The sequence below is a fragment of the Cibotium barometz genome, chromosome 14 (genome assembly GCF_041138505.1).
Source record: "Cibotium barometz isolate CiBa-2024 chromosome 14, ASM4113850v1, whole genome shotgun sequence".
Classification (NCBI taxonomy): domain Eukaryota; kingdom Viridiplantae; phylum Streptophyta; class Polypodiopsida; order Cyatheales; family Cibotiaceae; genus Cibotium; species Cibotium barometz.
This window is the reverse complement of record NC_141059.1, coordinates 27,852,013-27,873,037: the sequence shown is the minus strand read 5'-3', so window position 1 is coordinate 27,873,037 and position 21,025 is coordinate 27,852,013. Positions and strand designations below refer to the sequence as shown.

General features: G+C 39.5%; 1 protein-coding gene and 1 non-coding gene across 4 annotated transcripts in view; one reads left to right on the top strand and one right to left on the bottom strand.

The window, feature by feature from the left end:
• Nucleotides 1-8,217, top strand: part of LOC147631883 (uncharacterized) — a 59,444-nt gene extending 51,227 nt beyond the window's left edge. For 2 of the 3 annotated variants that reach the window (XM_086808445.1, XM_086808446.1), the window contains 3 exons: nt 7,153-7,220; nt 7,489-7,552; nt 7,889-8,217. In XM_086808445.1, the coding sequence (XP_086664571.1) occupies nt 7,153-7,220; nt 7,489-7,552; nt 7,889-7,906 (150 nt within the window). In that variant the 3' untranslated portion in view covers nt 7,907-8,217. Of the gene's footprint in view, nt 1-7,152; nt 7,221-7,307; nt 7,369-7,488; nt 7,553-7,888 lie in introns of all 3 variants that reach the window. The other variant, XR_015267364.1, reaches the window with a different exon arrangement.
• Nucleotides 8,218-15,558: 7,341 nt separating this feature from the next.
• Nucleotides 15,559-15,647, bottom strand: LOC147631882 (small nucleolar RNA snR60/Z15/Z230/Z193/J17). The gene has a single exon (XR_015267439.1). It is a non-coding gene; the product is annotated as a small nucleolar RNA snR60/Z15/Z230/Z193/J17 (small nucleolar RNA).
• Nucleotides 15,648-21,025: the final 5,378 nt, after the last annotated feature.

Here is a 21,025-nt window from a genome sequence, read left to right as displayed (position 1 = left end):
TGACACATGGGTTTTATTTTAAATGGGAGGGAATGTCACGATTGTGACGTATGTATGTATCAGATTCTCTCTTCATTGCTGATTCTTGTTGCAGATGCAAAGAGTAACCAGCCAAGGGAACCCCTGCCCTCGACTGGTTGCGACTCTTCGCCAAAGGATGTACCTCTTCATCGAATAGCCACATCCCTTCGACGAATGGTTGTATCCCTTGATAAATGGTTGTGTCCCTACATCGAATAGACACATCCCTTAGCCTAAAGTTGTACCCTTTCGTTTATGGTCATATCCTTTCGTTAAAGGACATGCCTTTTCAAATGTGTCTCTTCATCTCCTATATAAGAGACCTCTTGTACTCAGTTTAATCAATTCAATTCAATCTTCTCTCAAGTGTTTTCTTGAAGTCTCTTGTTCTCTAAGTTAAGTACTTAAGTAGTAATTAGTACACAATATGAGGGATTAACAACATAATCCTCACATGCTGTATGACCAGCGTTAGGAGAGAGGAAGAGCACGTTGTTGCCCTACTGCACGGCCAGCGCTCAGGAGAGGGAGGGAACAAGCTGCTGTTGTACGGCCAGCGCTCATGAGAAGAGGGAGAGGACGCTGCTGCCCTGCTGTACGGCTAGCACTCAAGAGAGGGAGGGAACAAGCTGCTGCTGCTGTACGACCAACGCTCAGGAGGAGGAGGGAATATGCTGTTGCTGTACGGCCAGTGCTCAGGAGAAGAGGGAGAGCATGTTGTTGCCCTTTTGTATGGCCAACCCCCAAGAGAGGGAGGGAATAGGTTGCTGCTGTATGGCCAGTGCTCAGGGGAGAGGGAGCACGATGTAGCCAGCCAGGAGTCAGCTGATGATCCATCCAAAAACACCCCCCCTGCTTTTATTAACTTGACCAGCTCTGAAAATAGTTGTGCTTTTTCCCTTTTTGCCAGAAGTGGTTGAGTTGCCAAAAATGTCAACTTTTTGTGCTTTTTCTAGCTTGTTGGCCAAGTTTAGCCTCCCTTTGTCCAGGGATCCTGGCCCAAAATAATAATAAGTCTGGCCACACTTTAATGATGTGTGAACTTGTTGACTTATAAACCTTATAAGCCACCTTAATGAATAAAGTCCCATGCTGCTCATGTTCTATAGCCATCTTTCAGGCCAAACTTTGCTAGTAAATGCTTCAGCTTTCTGCTGTGGAAAATTGTCGTTCACACCTTGGCTTCATTCAGTGTGTGAAACACCGATCAAGACTGGTGAAGGGACCAAATGGTGACATCCCCTCGGTCTTATAAGATAGCTGTGCGCAACTGTATAAGCTTGATACTAGTGGAATACTCTTCAAATATAGGAAATCTGCCATTTAGTAAAATCCAAGCATTAAAATCATAAGTTCAGATCCACTGTAACCATAGATACTCGACAGAGTTGTCGCTTTTCTGAATGTTCAGGAATCCAGAATCCTTCTGGAAACCTCCCAAAACATAAGTATGAAGTGAGCTACCAGGGTAGCGAGTATACCATGTTGGGTTGCATCTGCCATACATGTACTGAAGAAAACGCCTTTCAGAAAAATAACTTTCCTAAAACATATCTCAACATAAACATGAGAAACACTCTCCACTTGCGTTAACAAGGGAGTTCGACATGTACAAAATTTCAAATATTGGCAAAACAAAAGCATTAAACATAAATACTTATCTCGATAAAAAGTCTTGTCGCCAATATATTCATGTACAATCAGAATTTTTGGGGAGAAATCCCATAAACATCGCAATAGATACCAAAATTCGCAACAGTGTCTCTATGTAGACACAAAATATGGAGTAGAATTAAATCTCCTCCGAAACTTCGTTCTTTTTGTGGCAAGAACACTAGCACCCATAACAATCCGGCTTGGTACAACAACTTGTTGGTCCACCTTCCACCAAAAGAGCTTGTATGTTCCGTTCGTTGTGCTCCTTCGAAGGCATCTTTTTTGGCCATCGCTACCCTAAAACAATGCTCGTCTCCACCACGAATAATAGGCAGGTTTGGAACAGGAGCCATCTTTCTCTTTCTGGAAGAATATGTGGACGCTTTCTCAACAACTATCGACTGATGAGGTTTAGCAAAACCTAGATCCGGTTTTACTTGATACTTGCCGTGTTTATCAAGGGTAATATCCCCTTCCTGTAGAAGATAGTGAAAAGCCAACTTCCTGGGATTCATTTCCAGCATTGAAGACATTTGTAGCACTGGACTCCATGATCCTTTGCCTTCCATAACATCCTCACATGAGGGTCTTCGCGGTATATCCTCAAATATGCATCCTTTTCCTGAAGTTCTTGACGAAGCTGTCTCGTCAAAAGATTATGATGCTCAAACTGTCTATCAATGATCTTGATGTACTGCACCACCATGTGTTCAAGAGTTTTAATCCTCTCCTCATGTTCCTTGCAACCTTGGACCTTGTCCATAACTGTAGGACCGTCTGCCTAGATAGAAGGCAAGAAGTTGTGCTTTGATACCAATGAAACCAAACCTTGGACACTCGGGCAACAGACAGACAGCACAATACTAGAAACAAACTTTGAGATGCAACGGAAGAACCATAAGCAATCACCAAAAGAACACAACACTGAGCCGGAACGGCCAACCGCCCGTAGGGACTTCCTTATTCAATGAATAAACTGTTACAACAGACCAAGGTGCGGGTGTAAACTTGCACCGGATTCTCCACATAACTTCAGCAAACACTTGCTCAGAGATATAGGTACAAACAGCACCAAGAACCAATACAAAACGATCTTGGAACAGCCCCAAAATCAGTGACCAACTCTGGATGAAGAGAGAGAAAGTGTTGTGCTGTACGGCCAGTGTCGTAGGAGAGAGAGAGAGCATGTTGTTGCCCTGCTGTACAGCCAGCGCTGTAGGAGAGGGGGAACAGGCTGCTGCTGTATGGCCAGCGTGCAAAAGAAGAGGGAGAGCACGCTGTTGCCCTGCGCTCAGGAGAGGGAGGGAACAGGTCGCTGCTGTACGGCCAGCACTCAGGAGAAGAGGGAGAGCTCGTTGCTGCCCTGCTGTACGGCTAGCGCTCAGGAGAGAGGAAGAGCATGCTGATGCCCTGCTGTACGGCCAGCACTCAGGAGAGGGAGGGAACATGCTGCTGCTGTACGGCTAGCACTCAGGAGAAGAGGGAGAGCACGCTGCTGCCCTGCTGTATGGCCAGCGCTCAGGAGAAGAGGGAGAGCACGCTGCTGCCCTGCTGTATGGCCAGCGCTCAGGAGAAGGGGGGAACAGGCTGCTATTGTACAGCCAGCGCTCAGGAGAGAGGAAGAGCACCCTGCTGTACAGCCAGCTCTCAAGAGAGGGAGGGAACAGGCTGCTACTGTACAGCCGGCACTCAGAAGAAAGAGAGAGAACCAATCAGAAAACTGTTGTATGGCCAGCACTCAGGGAGAGGGAGCACTTTGTTGCCGGCCAGGAGATGAGGGCGCCAGCTGATGATCTATCCAGAAACACCTCCCCTGCTTTTATTAAGTCGACCAACTCTGAAAATAGTTGTGCTTTTTCCCTTTTTGCCAAAAGTGGTTTTGCCAAAAATATCAACTTTTGTGCTTTTTCCAGCTTGTTGGCCAAGTTTATGCTAAGCACCTCCCTCTGTCCAGGGATCCAGGCCCAAATAATAATAAGTCTGGCCACACTTTAATGATGTGTGAACCTATTGACTTATAAACCTTATAAGCCACCTTAATGAATAAAGTCCCATGCTACTCTATGTTCTGTAGCCATCTTTCAGACCAAACTTTGCGAGTAAATGCTTCAGCTTTCTTATGTGGAAAATCCCGTTCACACGTTGGCTCCATTCAATGTGTGAAACACCAATCAAGACTGGTGAAGGGACCAAATGGTGATAGCTTGAGTGTAGGAGTCCTCTGAATCTGCCCAAGTAGAAGGAGCCTAGCATTACGGACAATGTTGCTGAAAAAAGGCTGACTCTTCATAGGATTGGCTGCAGCAATCCACAACCACAATCCAAGAGAAGCCAAGTGCTAGGAATAATCTCCTGCGTGCCACATTTAACAATCTCCATCCTAGATGGAAAGAAAAAAAACACAATCTCTCTCCTCATCCTGATCCAGCAAGGCTAACACCTGGAAGGGCACTCCGGCTACAAGAGTAGTATCGAGAGTATTTTTCTCTTTCTTCAAGGTGGGCCCCCATACAAATGACAGCAGCTTGCTCTCTCTTTCGTCTCGTTTGTCAACAAGTTGCTCAAGACAAAAGAGAAGAGGGCTGGTATGTGCTCCCGTGCTCCTCAAATCCACATTTTTACAAGCTTCCAAGTGCAAGCGAAGAAAGAGGAGGCCTCAGTCTCTATCTATGGAAGCGGGCTGAAAAGCAAAGCCTTGGAAAAGCGTGCTTTAAAACTTGTAAAAGGGAGAAACCCTAATTGAATGTATGTTTTTTGTGGAAGTGTCTTAAAATAACACTTTCACACTTTTCTAGACAATATGCTTCTCTCTCCATGCATGCGCCCCTACTGTACAGATGCACCCTGTACATACCTGTGTGACCTGTTGTAAGTACATGCCCCTTGCTGTTCAGGCACGCCCGTGCTGACGGACAGATGTCACGTAGCCTGTATGATGAACAGCAGTGCTCCGGACCGTATAGCCTTTGTATGACTAGGCTCCAGATGACCTCTGCATGCCTAGCAGTATCTAGACTGTCCCGCACACGCACACATCTACGCCAAAATCCATCTTTGCAAAGACATGGTCATACACGGCCTCTCTTCTCCTGTAAGCCCCGTGGGGCGTGCAGTGACAGACTCAACGACGTGTCCAAGAAATAAAGATATAGAGAGAGAAGGGAATAAGGCATGAGATCTAAGATGCCAAGCACACCACGGGGATGACCCACAAGTATCTCTCACTGGGCTAGTAGTATCCAAATCCAAATCCAATGAATCAAAATCCAAGTCCAAGTCCAAGTTCTATTTCCAATCCAATGATCAAGTCCAAATCCAAGTCCAAGTCCAAGTCCAGATCCAAATCTAGATCAAATCCAAGTCCAGATCCAGATACAAGTCTAATCAAGTCCAAGTCCAAAATCCAAGTTCCAATGCAAGTCCTAGTCCAAGTTCCATGCCCGAGCTCCTAAGGTCGCATACGAGGAACACAGGTGGAGTCTGCATAAAGGTCAATGTTCTAAATGCCCAAAACATCATTCTTCCGGTTGTTGTTGGTGGCACACAAGTGGCGGTGGCAATCCAATACTAGTGATAGAAGCGGTGCCAGAAGCTGCAACAGTACAGCTGGCAATGATGGCGGCGTTTGCAGGAGGTGTAGGAGGCAGCAGGTGGTGCAGCGCTCAGGGGCAGCAAGCGGAACCCATGCTTTTTCTGTACCCTCAAGAATAGGGAAAGCCATATGCACACATGATTTTTCCAAAACGGGCTGGTCCTCCTTTTGCTGGCCGCCCTCACCATGATCCACACAGCTCTAGAGTCCTACCCATGCATGAGATCTACCTGTCCGCACCTGTACGGCCATATGTAGGCCTGTCCGTACCCTGTACGGCCATGTACAGAGCCTGCCCATACTGTATGGCAGCAAGCTCATCCATCATGCCTAGGGCGCCCTGCAGCACTGCCATTATACGCCCTGCACATGCTGCCCCTCTTGCCACGAAGCCGCTTGTGAAACCCTATACTGCCTATTCACAGCCTCATACGACTCTAGGGCAGCACTCAGAGGCTTCGTGGCTTGTGTATGCTTGTTTCTTGGAAATGGGATTGGCCATAGCTACCAGCAAGGCCATTATTAGCCTCTAGTTAGCCTTTGATTGACCCAAGGCCAATCCAGACCTCATCAGCCTCGTGGGCGCGTGCTATTAGCCTCTACAGTTGGCTAAGTCCTAATCCTAACCTGCATCCCCTTAACAATAGGTTATCCTAACCCGCTGGTTAACATTGGTCTTAAGCTCAATTAGGGATGTAATATCTGCGCCAAGGTTAGCTTAACCCAAAGTTAGACTTGTTAAAGCCTTGGGCTTTGGGCTATAGGTTACTTCCCCCGTTGTCCCATCTTTGCACCCATATTTGCATTCCATACTCATATGCAATCTTCTGATCCACAGTACTTTGTGTACCGCATGCATACTATACGAGTGTATTGTACGCTGTACAAAATGCACAACCTTGTATATAAATTTTGAAGTTCCTCTTCATTCTAGACCTTATTAGGCAACCCCTATGCCTCATCCATGTGTTTCATATGCTTTTCCATCCAGTCTGCACGCATTGTGTACACAATTGTTTTCAATTTACCATATTTTATATTTATAATATTCAAACTAGGACAAGATTGGCATACTATATTTTATATTTATACTACTCAAACTAGGAAAAGATTGGCATACTTAACGTGCCTTATCCTATTAGTACTTTCCGCATACCGAACATGTTTTGTACGTATTGTACCTAATGATTCTACCCACCTTGTTTGTGCCACATTAACTTAACCTAGAGTCAGACCTATAACTAGTCTTGTTCTCCCCTTAAGAACCGTTGATGTCTTTAGCATTGAATTGATGAAGGCACTCTTTAAACTCTGTGCTTTTTCCCATGTAGCCTTGACTTTAGACCATTTCTGTCCTCGAGATTGGGAATTTCCGCCGTTGGGATAATCTCATTACTCTTACCTAGAAATTATTTCAAACGACGTATGTTAAACTTTGGGTGAATCCTGAGGAGGTAGTGCTAACGGATAGGCCACATCACACTTGTTTCTTTGTGACCAAGCACCACAACGCTTAGAAGAGATTTGTAATGCTGTTTGGTCCTCATAGTCTTCGAGTCCTTTGGGACTTCAAGGTAACCCACATACCTTTCTGTAAGACTCGAAGAGTTCTACTCTGGTCAACGTAAAACTGGGCTTCTTCTTGGTGGGATTTTTTCTTCCTTTTTTTTGGGTTACATCCAGATTATCCAGAAATGTTATCGTCATAGCTCTTGGCATGACTAGTAGATGTCCTCAATAGAGGTAAATCTGGTTTCTCAAAAGCTTATTTTGGCACTCTATATATATATATATATATATATATAGATAGATAGATAGAGAGAGAGAGAGAGAGAGAGAGAGAGAGAGAGAGAGAGAGTCTCTGATCTGGTGCAATTATACAGGCTATCATGGCAGAAGGCAAGCAACATGCTCTTGCTATTGGTTTCACGAAGATGTCTGCCAAGGACATGTAAGAAATGCAACAAAAATATTAAATGCTTCTCGTTCCTAAATTTATATTGTAAAATTTATATATTGTCTATGGGAACGTTGGCAGATAAGAGCATATAAACCCTGCTGATTGGGAGGCTTAAGTTAGTGTGTTTTTAAAAGCTGAAGTAAGATTTCCTTTGCCATGGGCTCATATTTCAAAGGCTAAACATTTGAATGGAGCAATGTATGTGCTGTGGGATTTGTTGTCAGAACATGTATTAATAGCTAACTATGCGGTCTTACAGAAAATCTATCAATAAAGGAATCGGTGTTGACAATATGCATTACCTCAATGATGGGTTGTGGAAGGTAATTAAGAAATTCAAAAAAAGTTGGTAGTTTTTCTGTTTAATTTTTCTAAACTATTTTCCCAGAAGCTGTTTGCGTGCAGCATGGCCATAATGTGGGTGTTACATATAGTTGCATTTGAGGCGGACCCTTGCTTTTGCTCGAGTCTGCTATTACATTCTGATACACTCACCTGTGCACACACATATGCACGTGTACATGTACGCACGCATGTACAGGCATGCATACACGCACACATGCACGTGCACACACACATGTACAGGTATGCATACACGCATGCATGAGCAAATAATGCTAATATTTTTCTTTGCTGGTATGATTTCCTTTTATTTTCAGACTGTTACTCTGAACTGAGTCCTACAGAGATGTCAGGGTATGCAAAATACTATGTGGGCATTGTAATGCCATCAAAGAGAATTTCTGGTTTTTTTCCCTCATTTCGGGTCGATTACCATGTGACAAAATTATAGTAAAGCTGCTAAAGTTGTTAGCTCAAGATTTTCCTAATTTACAGACCTTGTTATGATGCTATTTTTGAAGTGTTAAGTTTATTGTGGCATGAGGCTTATTTGTTTTCGGAATGGGGGCCGCCATGATGTGACAAGCAGAGCTAAGGATATGCTTTGTTGTATATCCCAGGCATGGACAAAGCGCTCAATTTACACCCACGTGCACACGCACGTGCAAGTGAATTTCATGTGCAGTCACAAAATAGTGTTTGCATTTAAGTATTTAGGGTGGGCATTCACAAAGTCTATAGATTACATTGCCTTTCAAGGGGCTGCATGAAAGTGAAACATCCTGTTTTGAGGGCATACTAAACAACAGAAAGTAATAGCTTTTGATGAGGTTGCCTGGAACAAGTAGTTGTAGAGTCTGTTATCTTTTCTACATGACTTTTTTTCTATTGATTTGCATTTGCAAGTTCGATTGGTGAATGTAAAGGAGAACATCTAACTAGAAAATAAAGCTTTGATTTCATCTTGATGAAAACAAATTCGCTAAGGGATGAAGTGCAAAGGAACTATGGTCCCAATAAAGGCTTGCTTCAATGGATATAAAGCAAGAGAAGACAATTATCAATTCTTTTCTAGTTCATGAATAGTGTGCACATGCTCACACACATACACAAATATATGTATGTACATACGTACGTCTGTACATGTACATATATATGTGTGAAGATATACATGTATGTGTAAAGATGTATGTACATTACTTAAACATATGTATGTAAGTGGACACAGACACAAACAAATAAAAACACTAATTGCTAAGTTATTTCTTGGACTATGATGAGATGAGATTAGTAAAATTGTCTCCTTAATGCATTCTTCATGTTATGAGATGCAATATGTTTCAACATGATTTAAGAAAAAACAAAGGATTATTTGTGTGTCTTTTCCATCATGAGCAATCCAACTTACATCACAACTAAGAATTCGGCTCTAGTACTTAACCTTTAATGAACTTACCTATCTTCCCATGCCATTCCTTGATTTTCTATTAAAGCTCGATAGCTAGTAAATGGCTTAATTTGTGTAGCTCATCCACTTGGCATTGCCTCGTTTTCCTTAAAAAAATTATCACCTAAGAAAGGAGTTTGCCTTGATCTAGTGCTTCTTGCTCTAAGCACTCATGTGGTTTGGCATGTGGATTTGCTCACTTTTAAAAAGAACTCCGGTAGAAACTTTTTACAAGACAAAAATTGAAGCTAACTTAACCAAAATAAAAGCATAGCGCACATGTAAAAGACCATTGCACTAGCACAATAGGTTTTCGTGTAACACCACCACAAAGAGAATACTTAGTCTTGTGGAAACTTTTCACAGAGGTTGTTAGACAACCATTGTGTATCCTAGTGTTTCCATGAAATCGACTCTCAAAGTTTAAAATACAAAGGAAAAATTAAAAGGCACGAGAGAGAGAGAGAGAGAGAGAGAGAGAGAGAGAGAGAGAGAGACATGGTCAGAGCTTGAGGGAAACCAGAGGGGGTGGGGGGAGGGGGGTATAACACATTGCACGAACTTGCAAGAAAAAAGGTTTCTTATATTGCATCACTAGATTCATTGCATGGGTTTGATCATGGGAGAAATCTCCATTTGATAGAACCACAAAAAGAAACATGCTAGAACAATCCAAGGCCTAACTTTAATGATCGACTCTTTGACGATGCTAAAATGCCATGCATAGAGTGTTTATTCTCTATTGTTATTGTTATTGTCCTCTCGGCTCATTGAAACCATAGAGTATAACTTTTGTTGATAGTTAAGGTCCACACTCCTTGCCTCATAGAATGAAACATAGGCGTGCACATGCACACGCACACACACATACACAAAATGAAACATACGCATACACACAATGCTCAATAACAAGAACACAAGGCTATAGAGTGAGAGAGTGGCAAGCTCAAAGAAGAGAGATGGAAGCTCTCTACAAGTACAAAGAGAAAGTACAAATGAGAAAGAAACCCTAAACTAGGAATAAGGTTGCTTATGTACTAGCTAACCCCAAGGTGTCTATTCACACTTGGATGGCCATGGAAAAAAACCCAATAGGATTAAAGTGCCAATGGCATAACTTCATAATCTCATAGTGTAGTACTACCAAATATCTAACAAATCTTCCTATAGTACAAATGTGAGGTTTATAGAGACAATCTCTAAGAGGAAAGAGGTCCAAAGCTTTGTAGAAGACCTCCAATTTTTCATGTGATAAGGCTTTGGTTTAAAAAAAATGTCACATTATCATGTGTACTACAATAGATCATATTGATCTCTCATGCATACAATCTCTCTCTGACATAGTGGTAATGCACTTCAGTGTGCTTAATCTTGGCATGAAAAACAAGATTCTTTGCAACTACCATTGCACTCTGACTACCAGTGAGCATAGGAGTAGGGATATTTGAAGGAACACAAAGATCCTCCATTAATCTTCTCAACCATACACATTCAATTGTCACAAAGAATGTTGCTTGTATTCAGTTTCATAGGATAATATTGCCACAGTTGGTTGTTTCTTGCTTAGCTAAGCTATACATGAATTGCAAAGAAAGAAACAGTTTCCACATGTGGATTGCCACATATGGACTGTCGTGTATTGTAATCATTTACCCAATTGGAATCATTGAAAGGTTGCAGTTCTAAACCACGTCCCTTGGCATAGAACAATCCAAGTTCTTGAGTGCCTTGCAAGTATCTGAAGATACATTGAATTGCCTTCCAATGCTTTGTGCATGGGCAATGCATGAGCTTTGAAAGTTATCACACCATACTATATGTTTGGCCATGAGTTGTACAAATAGATTAGGCATCTAGCATCTTGATCATAATAAGTGATTATGTTAAATGGTTCACCAACATCCTGCAGATAAGTTTTATACCAAGTTCCATCAGTCTAGAAATTGGCTTGTAACTTTCTATGTTGAATCTTTTTAGTGACTTGATGTACTTTGGCTGCTTAATGACTATACCATCATCTCGTTGTATAAACTGCATATCCAAGCAGCACAAAAGACACATATCAAAATTTAAGGTAAGGTCAACTTTGAAAGCTGTAATGAAACCCTTGTTTGGTGCCTGTCACTAATATGTTATCTACATAGAGACATCTATATAGAGAATGACAAGAAGCAAATTTGGCTTATTCTTTTTTACATATAAAGTACTTTTTGTAGGACTATTTTGAAATCCTTGTCTAGTCAAATAAGCATGAATCTTCTAGTACCAAGCTCTGGGACCTTGTTTCAAATAATATAAAGCTTTATTAAGCATGCATACCTTCTATTCTTGGCCAAGTTGGGCAAATCCAATTAGTTGACTCACATAAACTTCTTTGCAAGTCACTATTCAAGAACGTTGTTTTGATGTCCAGTTAGTGCACTATCTATCCATGATGGATTGTGAAAGTAATAACAAATCGAATAGTGATCACAAGGGAAGTAGGAGCAAGAGTTTCGTCATAATCAATCCCTTTTTGTGGACATAACCTTTTGTAAACAAGTCTGGCCTTGAATCTGTTAATAGACCCATCTATCTTTCTCTTCACTTTGAAAACCCACTTAGTACCAATGGCTTTTTTTATCGAGTGGTCGTTGCCAAATCTAAAGTACCATTTTCCTGACTGACATGTATGTCATCTTGCATGGTTTTTATCCAATTTAAATTTTCTTGAGCCTCTTCAAAAGACTCAAGTTTATCTACATGTGCTAAAGAATTTATTCGAGCACTAGATCTGGTTCTACTCTACAAAGGGATAGATAATTTCTTATCTTGTAAGGTGCTGCTAACCCACCCTAGATTCATTGATTGCTAATCATTCAACATTTATTGTATCTTCCAACTGATCTAAAGTTGGTTCATCAACTCCTTAGTATTTTTCCCTTACAAACAAATAAGGATCAATAGACTAAACCTACTGAGAATCAACAGATATTGACACAAGTAGTAACCCATCAAACATATATGGAGAATTTACATAGATATGCTTATTGAATTCCATCAATGGATAAGTAGAATCCTCTATAAAAAAGGACATCTCTACTAATAATGATCTTAGTGAGAGAATTAGAGATGATAACCTTTGCTTTCAACATTATAACCAATAAAAACGCATTTCATTGCCTTGTCATCGAGCTTAGTTTTACTTTGTACTAACACATGGACATATGTCAAACAACCAAACGCTCATATGCATTCAATCTTAGTTTTTCGATTAAAATGAGCCTTATAAGGAGTGACACTCTTCACAAAGCCTTAGTAGGACACTTGTTCAAACACAAGTAATAGAAAGAATTGCTTCCACCCAAAACTTTTGTGAAGTTGCTGATCTGTAATCATGCATCTAACCATCTCCATGAGAATCATGTTTGGTCTCTTAGTAACATCATTTTGCTATGGTATATAAGGAGTTGTGCATTGATGCTTAGTGTGTTTTTGTGTCAAAAAACCTTTGAAAGCATTAGATATATATTCCTCCCCTCTGTCTAAACCCTCTGTCTAAACAGAGAGTTTAAACTTTTAAGCAAGTTTCATTTTCAACCATAGCAACAAGTATTGAAATGAGAAAATACCTCTAATTTTTCTTTCATAAGATGAAACCAATCGAATTTGATGTAGTTATCAATTAATGTAAGAAAGTATAAGTTTCCTCACAAAAGAAGCAATACTCATTAGACTACACACATCACTGTATATAGGTTACAATTTGTGATTAGCTCTATCTATTGCATTCTTGGAAAAAGATCAACAAGCAAGCTTGCCTAAGATGCATCCTTCATAAACATAACTTGGTGGTGGATCAAGATGAGAAAGATCCTAACATTCCATGATGCTACAAAAGTATTAAATCGCCAATAAAAGTGTGACCAAACTAAGCAAGCCACAACTGAACATCTTTTATTGCATTAGAAGTGTTTGCAAAACAAGTAACATCACTTGTCATAAATGTCTTTATATCTATGCATGGAAGTTAATAACAAAGTTAATGTCCTTTCTATGGCATTAGGTATAAATCTTTGATAGGTATTAACTTTGTTATTTTCACTAAATAAAAAGTGTGAACATCTACGCATGGAAGCAATTTTTATCTAGATTTTTGAGATAATGTCTTTTTTGAAAGAGATGAAAATACTCTCTTATTCTTACCTCTTTAACTCGTTACATAAACTAAAACTCTAATACCGAAAAGAGAATATAAGAGAAAAAAAACTTAAGTTTCTCATAAGCAAGGACACACAAGAGAGATAGATGGCTGAATTTTCTTCATCTTCTCTTTATAATCATAATCTAAAAAGAAAAGAGTACATCCTATAAGAGAAAGTACTCTCCTACTATAAAATATAATAGCTAATCCACGTGTGAATCTAACTATATGAGTTACTACTGCTATAACTATTCCATACTCTAGTGATCCAAATGTGGCTATCACAGAGTCTACTATCTACACTAGTTATGCATAAACCATAATAAAACCAATTGTACTAAGGCAAGTCACGATTGTTTGCAAATCTAGTTGAGATCAATATCTCAACGACACTTTGATTATACGTGCTTTCAATGTCTCGATCTTTACTATTTGATATAGAATTATAGTAACAACTTTTGTTAATCCCAAAAAAGACTAATGTTATGAAAATTGAAGATAACCTTGTGCACAAAATATACAAAACCATTTAATTAGAAGGCTTTAGCATCACTAAGAACACAATCAAGGACTACAATCTATGCTTACCATTAATGTTGCTCTCTTATTATACCTTTGCAAGTCACATAGAACTTTCACAACAATATAATCTCAAGTTCAATTAGAACTCCACTTTAAAACAATAAACAATTATATATTTAAAAAATTTTACCCATGCCAATCATCAATGTGGATATGCGTGGCCTACCAAGGTCCAAGTCTCTCGAGACCAACTTTATGACTAATCCTATTATCTACTTATACTAGCCACATTACTAAATAATCTTATTGGATAAACTTTACCTTAATGAAAGCTAATTTGACATGTATTTTTAATTTGCACACATCTTGAGATTAGCTACATATACAAAATTTTAAACACTTCAAAATTTTCAACTTCCTTGGTTCTTCTATTACAAAATCAATGTAAGACATGAACTCCATTTCTCATTATTAGTTTTTGGCCTCTTCTTTTTTCCTTGCAAGACCATTTCTTAGGAGAAGTAAGTAATAGCACTTTAGCTTGCTGAAGTTAAAGTATCCTTCCATCTTAAGTAGTACAAGTTTTTTCTCCTTCAAACACTCAATAGAGATCTTGGCCTCTTTTTTGATGTTCCTACATCAATACATCAACACCATGTCTCCTACCTACAAGCACATCAATACATCAACACTATGTCTCCTACCTACAAGCAAAACTGTCAAATCCTATTATCTACTTACATTAGCCACATTATTGAAGTCTTATTGGACAAAGTCTACCCTAAGAAAAGCAAATTGCACATGTATTTTTAGTTTGCGCATCTTAGAGATTAGCTACATATATAAAACTTTGTACTCCTTGTCTTAATAGGTTCTTCTATTAAGACATGAACTCTTGGACTTAGAATACCATTTCTTAGGTGAAGTCCATAATAGCACTTTAACTTGTTACTATTAAAGTATCCTTGCACATTAGCCCCCTACAAGTTTTTTCTCCTTCAAAAATTTATCTAATTTGATTGAGATCTTTACCGTTCTTTTTGATATTCCTACCATGAATATATCAACACCTCCTACCCACAAGGAAGACTTTATGGCAAATCGTGTTGTCTACGTGCAAATCCTATTACCTACCTACAGTTGGCAAATCCTATTATCTACTTACACTAGCCACACTACTAAATAGTCTTATTGGACAAACTGTACCTTAGGGAAAGCTAATTTCACATGAATTTTTAATTTGCACACATCTTAGAGATTAGATACATATATAGAATTGGTTTAGAGAAAGAACCTGCTCAAAACATGACCTTCATACCTCATTATTAGTTTTTGGCCTCTTTCATTTTTCCTTGTGGACTTGAAGACCATTTCTTAAACGAGGTCCGTAATAGCACTCTAGCTTGCTACTATTAAAGTATCCTTTCATCTTAACCCTGTACCATCTTTACCCCCCACAAAGATTTTTCTTCTTCAAAATTCCCCTGACTCAATTGAGATGTTGTTCTCATTTTGATGTTCCTACCATCGGTACATCAACACCATGTCTCCTACCTACAAGCACTTCCCCTTGGGCGTCAGGCATCAAACCAACTTCTATGCCTTAATTTTCAATCATCGCTACACAAGTAGACTTCCTATACAACTTTTCTGTGCCTTTGCCTTGGCCATTTGCTCTGGGTAGAAAGGTGCTAGCACTCTTATGCGTCACAGAAGCTCAAAACAAAAACCCTACCACTTCAATAAAACGTGTTTCATGATTACGCAATGTGTCGTTAACAACAGAGGAAATAATCAAATCTCAAAACACTAATTTTTTACTTCATCATCAGAAACGCTGGGATCAGCTAGGAGCGAAAGAACTTTTTGCTGTAATCAGAGAAGGCCTCATCTGAACTATGCAATCACTCATCATTTCCCAGCACAAACAACCCTCAGAGATCTAAGAAGACGGCAGGCTTCGAATGGTCAAGAGGCCTCAGAGATAAAAGAGCTTCAACAGACCCACGCTCTGCAAAGAGGGTGGATTCAGTCATATGCTTGTCAAGTGAATGATCGTCATCGACCCCAAGCTTAACCTCAAGCTTGACTGCAGAAGGCGCAAATATAAATGCCCTAGAGCAAACCCTAGCCTTGAGATCTACCCAAATGAGGGCGCGGTCCAAAAAAAAGAGGAGCAGTGGGAAACAGGCTATGGGCGGGGGAAATATGTAAGGTTGCTCTCCTATCTATAGCAATTTTTGCCCTTCAGGATTGCAAAGGTCCATTTACTAAGCTCTCAGAACTTGCATTCATAATGGCATCTTGTGAGGGTTCCAAAAACAACCTAAGTTGCTTGGGCTGACTATTGGTGGTACACTTAAAAAATAGCCTTGGGTTCATGTTGCTTCGAAATATAGTTAGTTTGAGAGGATAGCTCACTTTGATAGGATAGTTCACTGGAACTTGTAGTATGTCAATTGTTCGGCACACAATTGTCGTCCTCCATGATAAATTTTGGCCTTCGTTAAGGTTCCATTAGTAATTAGACAAGGGTCTGTTCACATCAAGCAAGGAACCTTTGAACTAAGACACTCCACATTATTGCAATTTGACTTAGGCCCTATTAAATTCTTAAGGCTATTCCACATGCCTAGCAAACCTATCACTTGGCAATAGTGGTGGTGGGAACAATTTTTCATTAGGACTATTATAAGAATTTAAAGATCCATCGCAATTTCCCATGAGGATGTAGCAAAAAGAGGGATGGGTCTCAAGGCATGAACACACATGTTCAAATCCTCTCACATTCAAGTCCATGTGGTGTGTAAGGCATTACTTGTTGTACTCACTAAAAACCTAAACTAAACTTTTCAATTTGTAAAATGGTGTCTTGCTTATATAATTAATTAGAACCAAGCTTTATCTTTTATGCAGCCTGGCTTTTTTTGGGGGGGGGAGGGAGAGAAGAACGATAATGCTCCTGTTTTTGGACTTGAAATAATTTTTAGAAACTTCATATCTTTAGAGTTTAGGATGTATATATAAGTTTAGAGGATCTAATTTGCATGCTTTTTGGAATAATAAGAAACTTTACTTTGTGCCCAAGAGTGAATTTTGTTAATTTGTAGACTGTTTTTAGCAGCTTAGAGTCAGAATTAGAAGAAAGTTTGTATGAGAGACTTCCAGATAATAGAGAGTAGAAAACTTTTTCTCGAGAGACCCTCACCTTCGCATCGCTTTATGCCCAAATCTTCTCTCCAAACTGGTACACGTGTCATTTATAACTCATTATCTGTATAGTTTTTCATGGTGAAGTTTTGTAGGTGAGTTATGGGGCTAAAGATGAAGGATTTTGCCATAAAGCCCTCAAGAACAAAAATTTACAGATTTCAGAGGGCTACAAAAAGTGTCTTGAGGGAATTCTCACTCTTTTGGAGATATATGCTCGTGAGCAAGGCCATTTTCCTAGTGTAGATTTTATTGCTCCTTTAACCTCTCCAAAGCTGGAGGTGGACACTCTTGCATGGATGCTTGGTTATTATTGGCAGTGCACATGCTTTTTGAGGCAGAAGGTTTTTAGCTGATTTCGGGCTTCTTCATATAGTTTTTTAGGGTTAGAAGCTTTGGCGTTCCTTAATTATGAATTAGAGTCTTTAGGATTTCTTGATTATGGATTAGACTGTGACTATAGCATATTTCTTTTAGAGATTCCAAAAGTTGATTTTTGGTCTTTTTCTTGTGAGCCTTGTATAGAAACTGAGAAGGCGCGTAAATTTTGGAATTTTTTAGACATTCATGGGATGAGAAAAAATGCTAAATTGCCATCAGTTTGAAGAAATGTATTTCAATTCCTTTTGCTAAAAGCACAAAAATTGTAATTTCATTCATCTCCTCCTGACACTTTATAAAAAAGTTGGATCTTGAGATTGAACATGAGTATGTCTTTGACCTATTTTAACACTTCCATATGTTTTGGACCAAGTCTTTGGATTTTGAGATTGAACTTAAGTAATATGTCTTTGACCTATTTTAACACTTCCATTTGTTTTGGACCAAGTCTTTGGATTTTGAGATTGAACTTAAGTAATATGTCTTTGACCTATTTTAACACTTCCATTTGTTTTGACCAAGTCTTTGTGAAAATTACATATTATCTAGGTAGACTAATAACACTCTGGCTTCAGCTAAATCAACAACTTGAAGAAAAGGGAGGGGAAAAGGTGGTGAATGTGGGCTGAATTAGAAGGGGGACACTTTGAAAATTATGAAGAGTTTGAAGACTTGAGGAGATAACCCTTGGACATCCTTAGGCTAGTGAAGGCTCTCTCATGCTAAGGTAAGGAGTTGAAGATAGGAGGGGTCCCTTTGGATTGTTTATGTCCTTTCATCTTCCACACTGGCATGCAGGAGTTGAAGATAGGAGGGGTCCCTTTGGATTGTTTATGTCCTTTCATCCTTAGGCACTGGCATAAGGCAAGGAGTTGAAGATAGGAGGGTTCTCTTTGGATTGTTTATGTCCTTTCATCTTGAACACTGGCATTCGGAGGCAAGGAGTTAAAGATTGGAGGGGTCCCTTTGGACTATTTATGTTCTTTCATTCTTAGGCCTATGCGGAGGCACTAGCATGCTAAGGTAAGGAGTTGAAGATAGGTGGGATCCCTTTGGACTGTGTATGTCCTTTCATCTTCTACATTTTCCTTGCATGTGAGACTACTTGACATCCCTTTTCCCATCTTGCAATACCATATGGGCCTATAGAGGCACTGGCATGCTAAGGCAAGTCCCCACTCTTCGTAACCAGCTCTCTAATATTCCATAAAAGACAATCTTAGGGGAGTTCAAGATAGGAGGGCTCTCTAATATTCCATAAAAGACAATCTTAGGGGAGTTCAAGATAGGAGGGCTCTCTTTGGAATGTTTATGTCCTTTTATCTTCCCTTTGGAGTCGAAGATAGGAGGGCTCCCTTTGGAATGCTTATGTCCTTTCATCTTCCACACTTCCCTTGCATGTGGGACATGTGGGACTACTTGACGTCCCTTTTCCCATCTTGCAAACCCCACTACCCATGCAATTTTATACCTTCAATAAAATATTATGCTTTAGGTTTTGTGCTTGAACCCTTTATTAAGCACTTAGGTTACCAAAGGCTTTAATTTGGTCCTATATTCAAGGAAGATTTCCATGATCATACCATCTTGTCTTTCCCCTTTGGATTCAACAACTCAAGAGACCCTCATCTTTTTTAATGTCTCCATCATGCTTGATTTTCATCCACAACTCTAGAAATGATATCAAGAAAGTCAATTTTTAGCTTGAAACCTATTCCAAAAATTGTTCAAGACTCGATTTCCTTAAATATTGAGAGTGTTACCCAAAATTCCACCCATTTAAATGCCATTTCCTTGTGTTGAATCAATAGGTGACTAGAATTGTCCTTTATACTTGATATACAATCCTTATTTCTTTTACATTTCAAAGCTTTAAATAAAAATTTGGAGGGGGATTGATCTTGTTTTTTTTTTATAATGTGGAGAGTAGTCTCTCAGCTTGAGGCTTTTAATGTAGAGACTTCCCCAGTCCAACATAAGCAGAAGTGGTTAGACAAGGTTGAGGGGTAGTCCAATCCAAATATTTATTATATGTGTAGCTACCCTACATTCCTCTAATGCACCCTATTAAGCATGGAGGAGTTCTACAAACAAAAAAATAAATGTGCCCTATAAAACAAGACCAACAATCACCTAGGTCCCAACCATCTAACCAAGATCTTATGCAGAACTAGCCTTTCCTATTTATTCTTTCAAAACTCGTCAAAACTCGTTAGGATGTTGCTTGCCCCAATCCTATCCTTATGCCTTTCCACTACATTGAAGTCTCGTACCAAAGTCTAAGGTTTTTGGTTATCCAAGTGCACCAACAGTCCCACATTTCCCCCCTTGGCCTAGTTGTGAGGGCTTTATACAAATTTACAACTATACAACCTAATCTATACCATATCCTTCCACCTAGGTGATGATGGGGTTTGAGGCCTAATTGACCATGAGACGTGACAACACTGAAGCCTTTCTCTAAGCCACCATAAAAAATCTGTAGACCTTTAAACCATTGCTTCCTCCTAGATTTTTTGCCAAAAAAAGTTATGTTCTTGAATCATCGAAACATCTAGCTTCTTTTTTTAGTAACACCAAGAATATATCAAGAATGGAAGTATGGAAGGATTCTAAGTCTAAAGCTGGCCACATACCACAAGAGGTCAAATACCCTCCCCTATACAATACAACAATAGTTTTTTGATGGTAAGAGGGGAACATATGAGGATGTAGACTTGGAATTGATGGAAGCAAGGATCAGAAGATAAATATGAAGTATAGAATACACCTTCAGTAAATTAAGTATAGAATACACCTAGAGTAAATGAAAAAAATTGATGGAAACTAAAGAGGATGAGGAATGCATGCCTCCATGTGAGGAAGAGAAAGAGAATATCTATGGCCCTAAAACTAGGATGCTATAGCTAAGAAGAGAAGAAAAACCATTAGATTAAGATAAATTGCCTTACATGGAATGTAAGAGGGCTAACAACTCTAGTAGGTAGTAAGGCAGCATGGCTGATTTATGATTGGTTGCAGGATCAACCTATTTCTTTCATTGTATCTATATGTCATAAGTCAAGGTGTCGAGATATAATGCAAGTGATTACTCTGATTTGTCACATTGAAGTTGCATGAAGTTGCATCAAAGTATAATTGGTTTGACAATGGAGGTTTTGAGGGGAAAGGAGATAGATGGTAGAAATTTAAAGTATACCATCGAAGTACAATTGGTTTGACAATGGAGGTTTTGAGGGGAAAGGAGATAGATGGTGAAAATTTACCTCAATGGGAAATGTCATTAGAAGCAAGGTGATGAGCATAGATGTCCGTGGTCCTACATCAAATGCTAGGAATCCTCAACATTTATGCCTCCACGAGGCTAAGGATATATATATTTGTGGGAGGAACTACCTAATAATGCAACATCTTGTGTGGTGATTTTACAAAGAAGTTAAAAAGGGAGGAAGAGGGGAAGTGATTAAAGGAGAGGAATTTTGCCTACAATTTAATGGAGCCCTAGTCAAAACATGGCTAATACACTTGAGATAGTAGACAAACCTAGAATCCTACCCATATAGGTTCTACATTGATCAAAATCTTGAGGTACATTGGGAATTTTCAACACATATGCAAATTGACACCATCATTGGTGATTATAAACTAGCCAAGGTGCAATTCACTCCAAAATGGCATAAAAACACCCCTAGTAGAGAGTTCCACTTAATT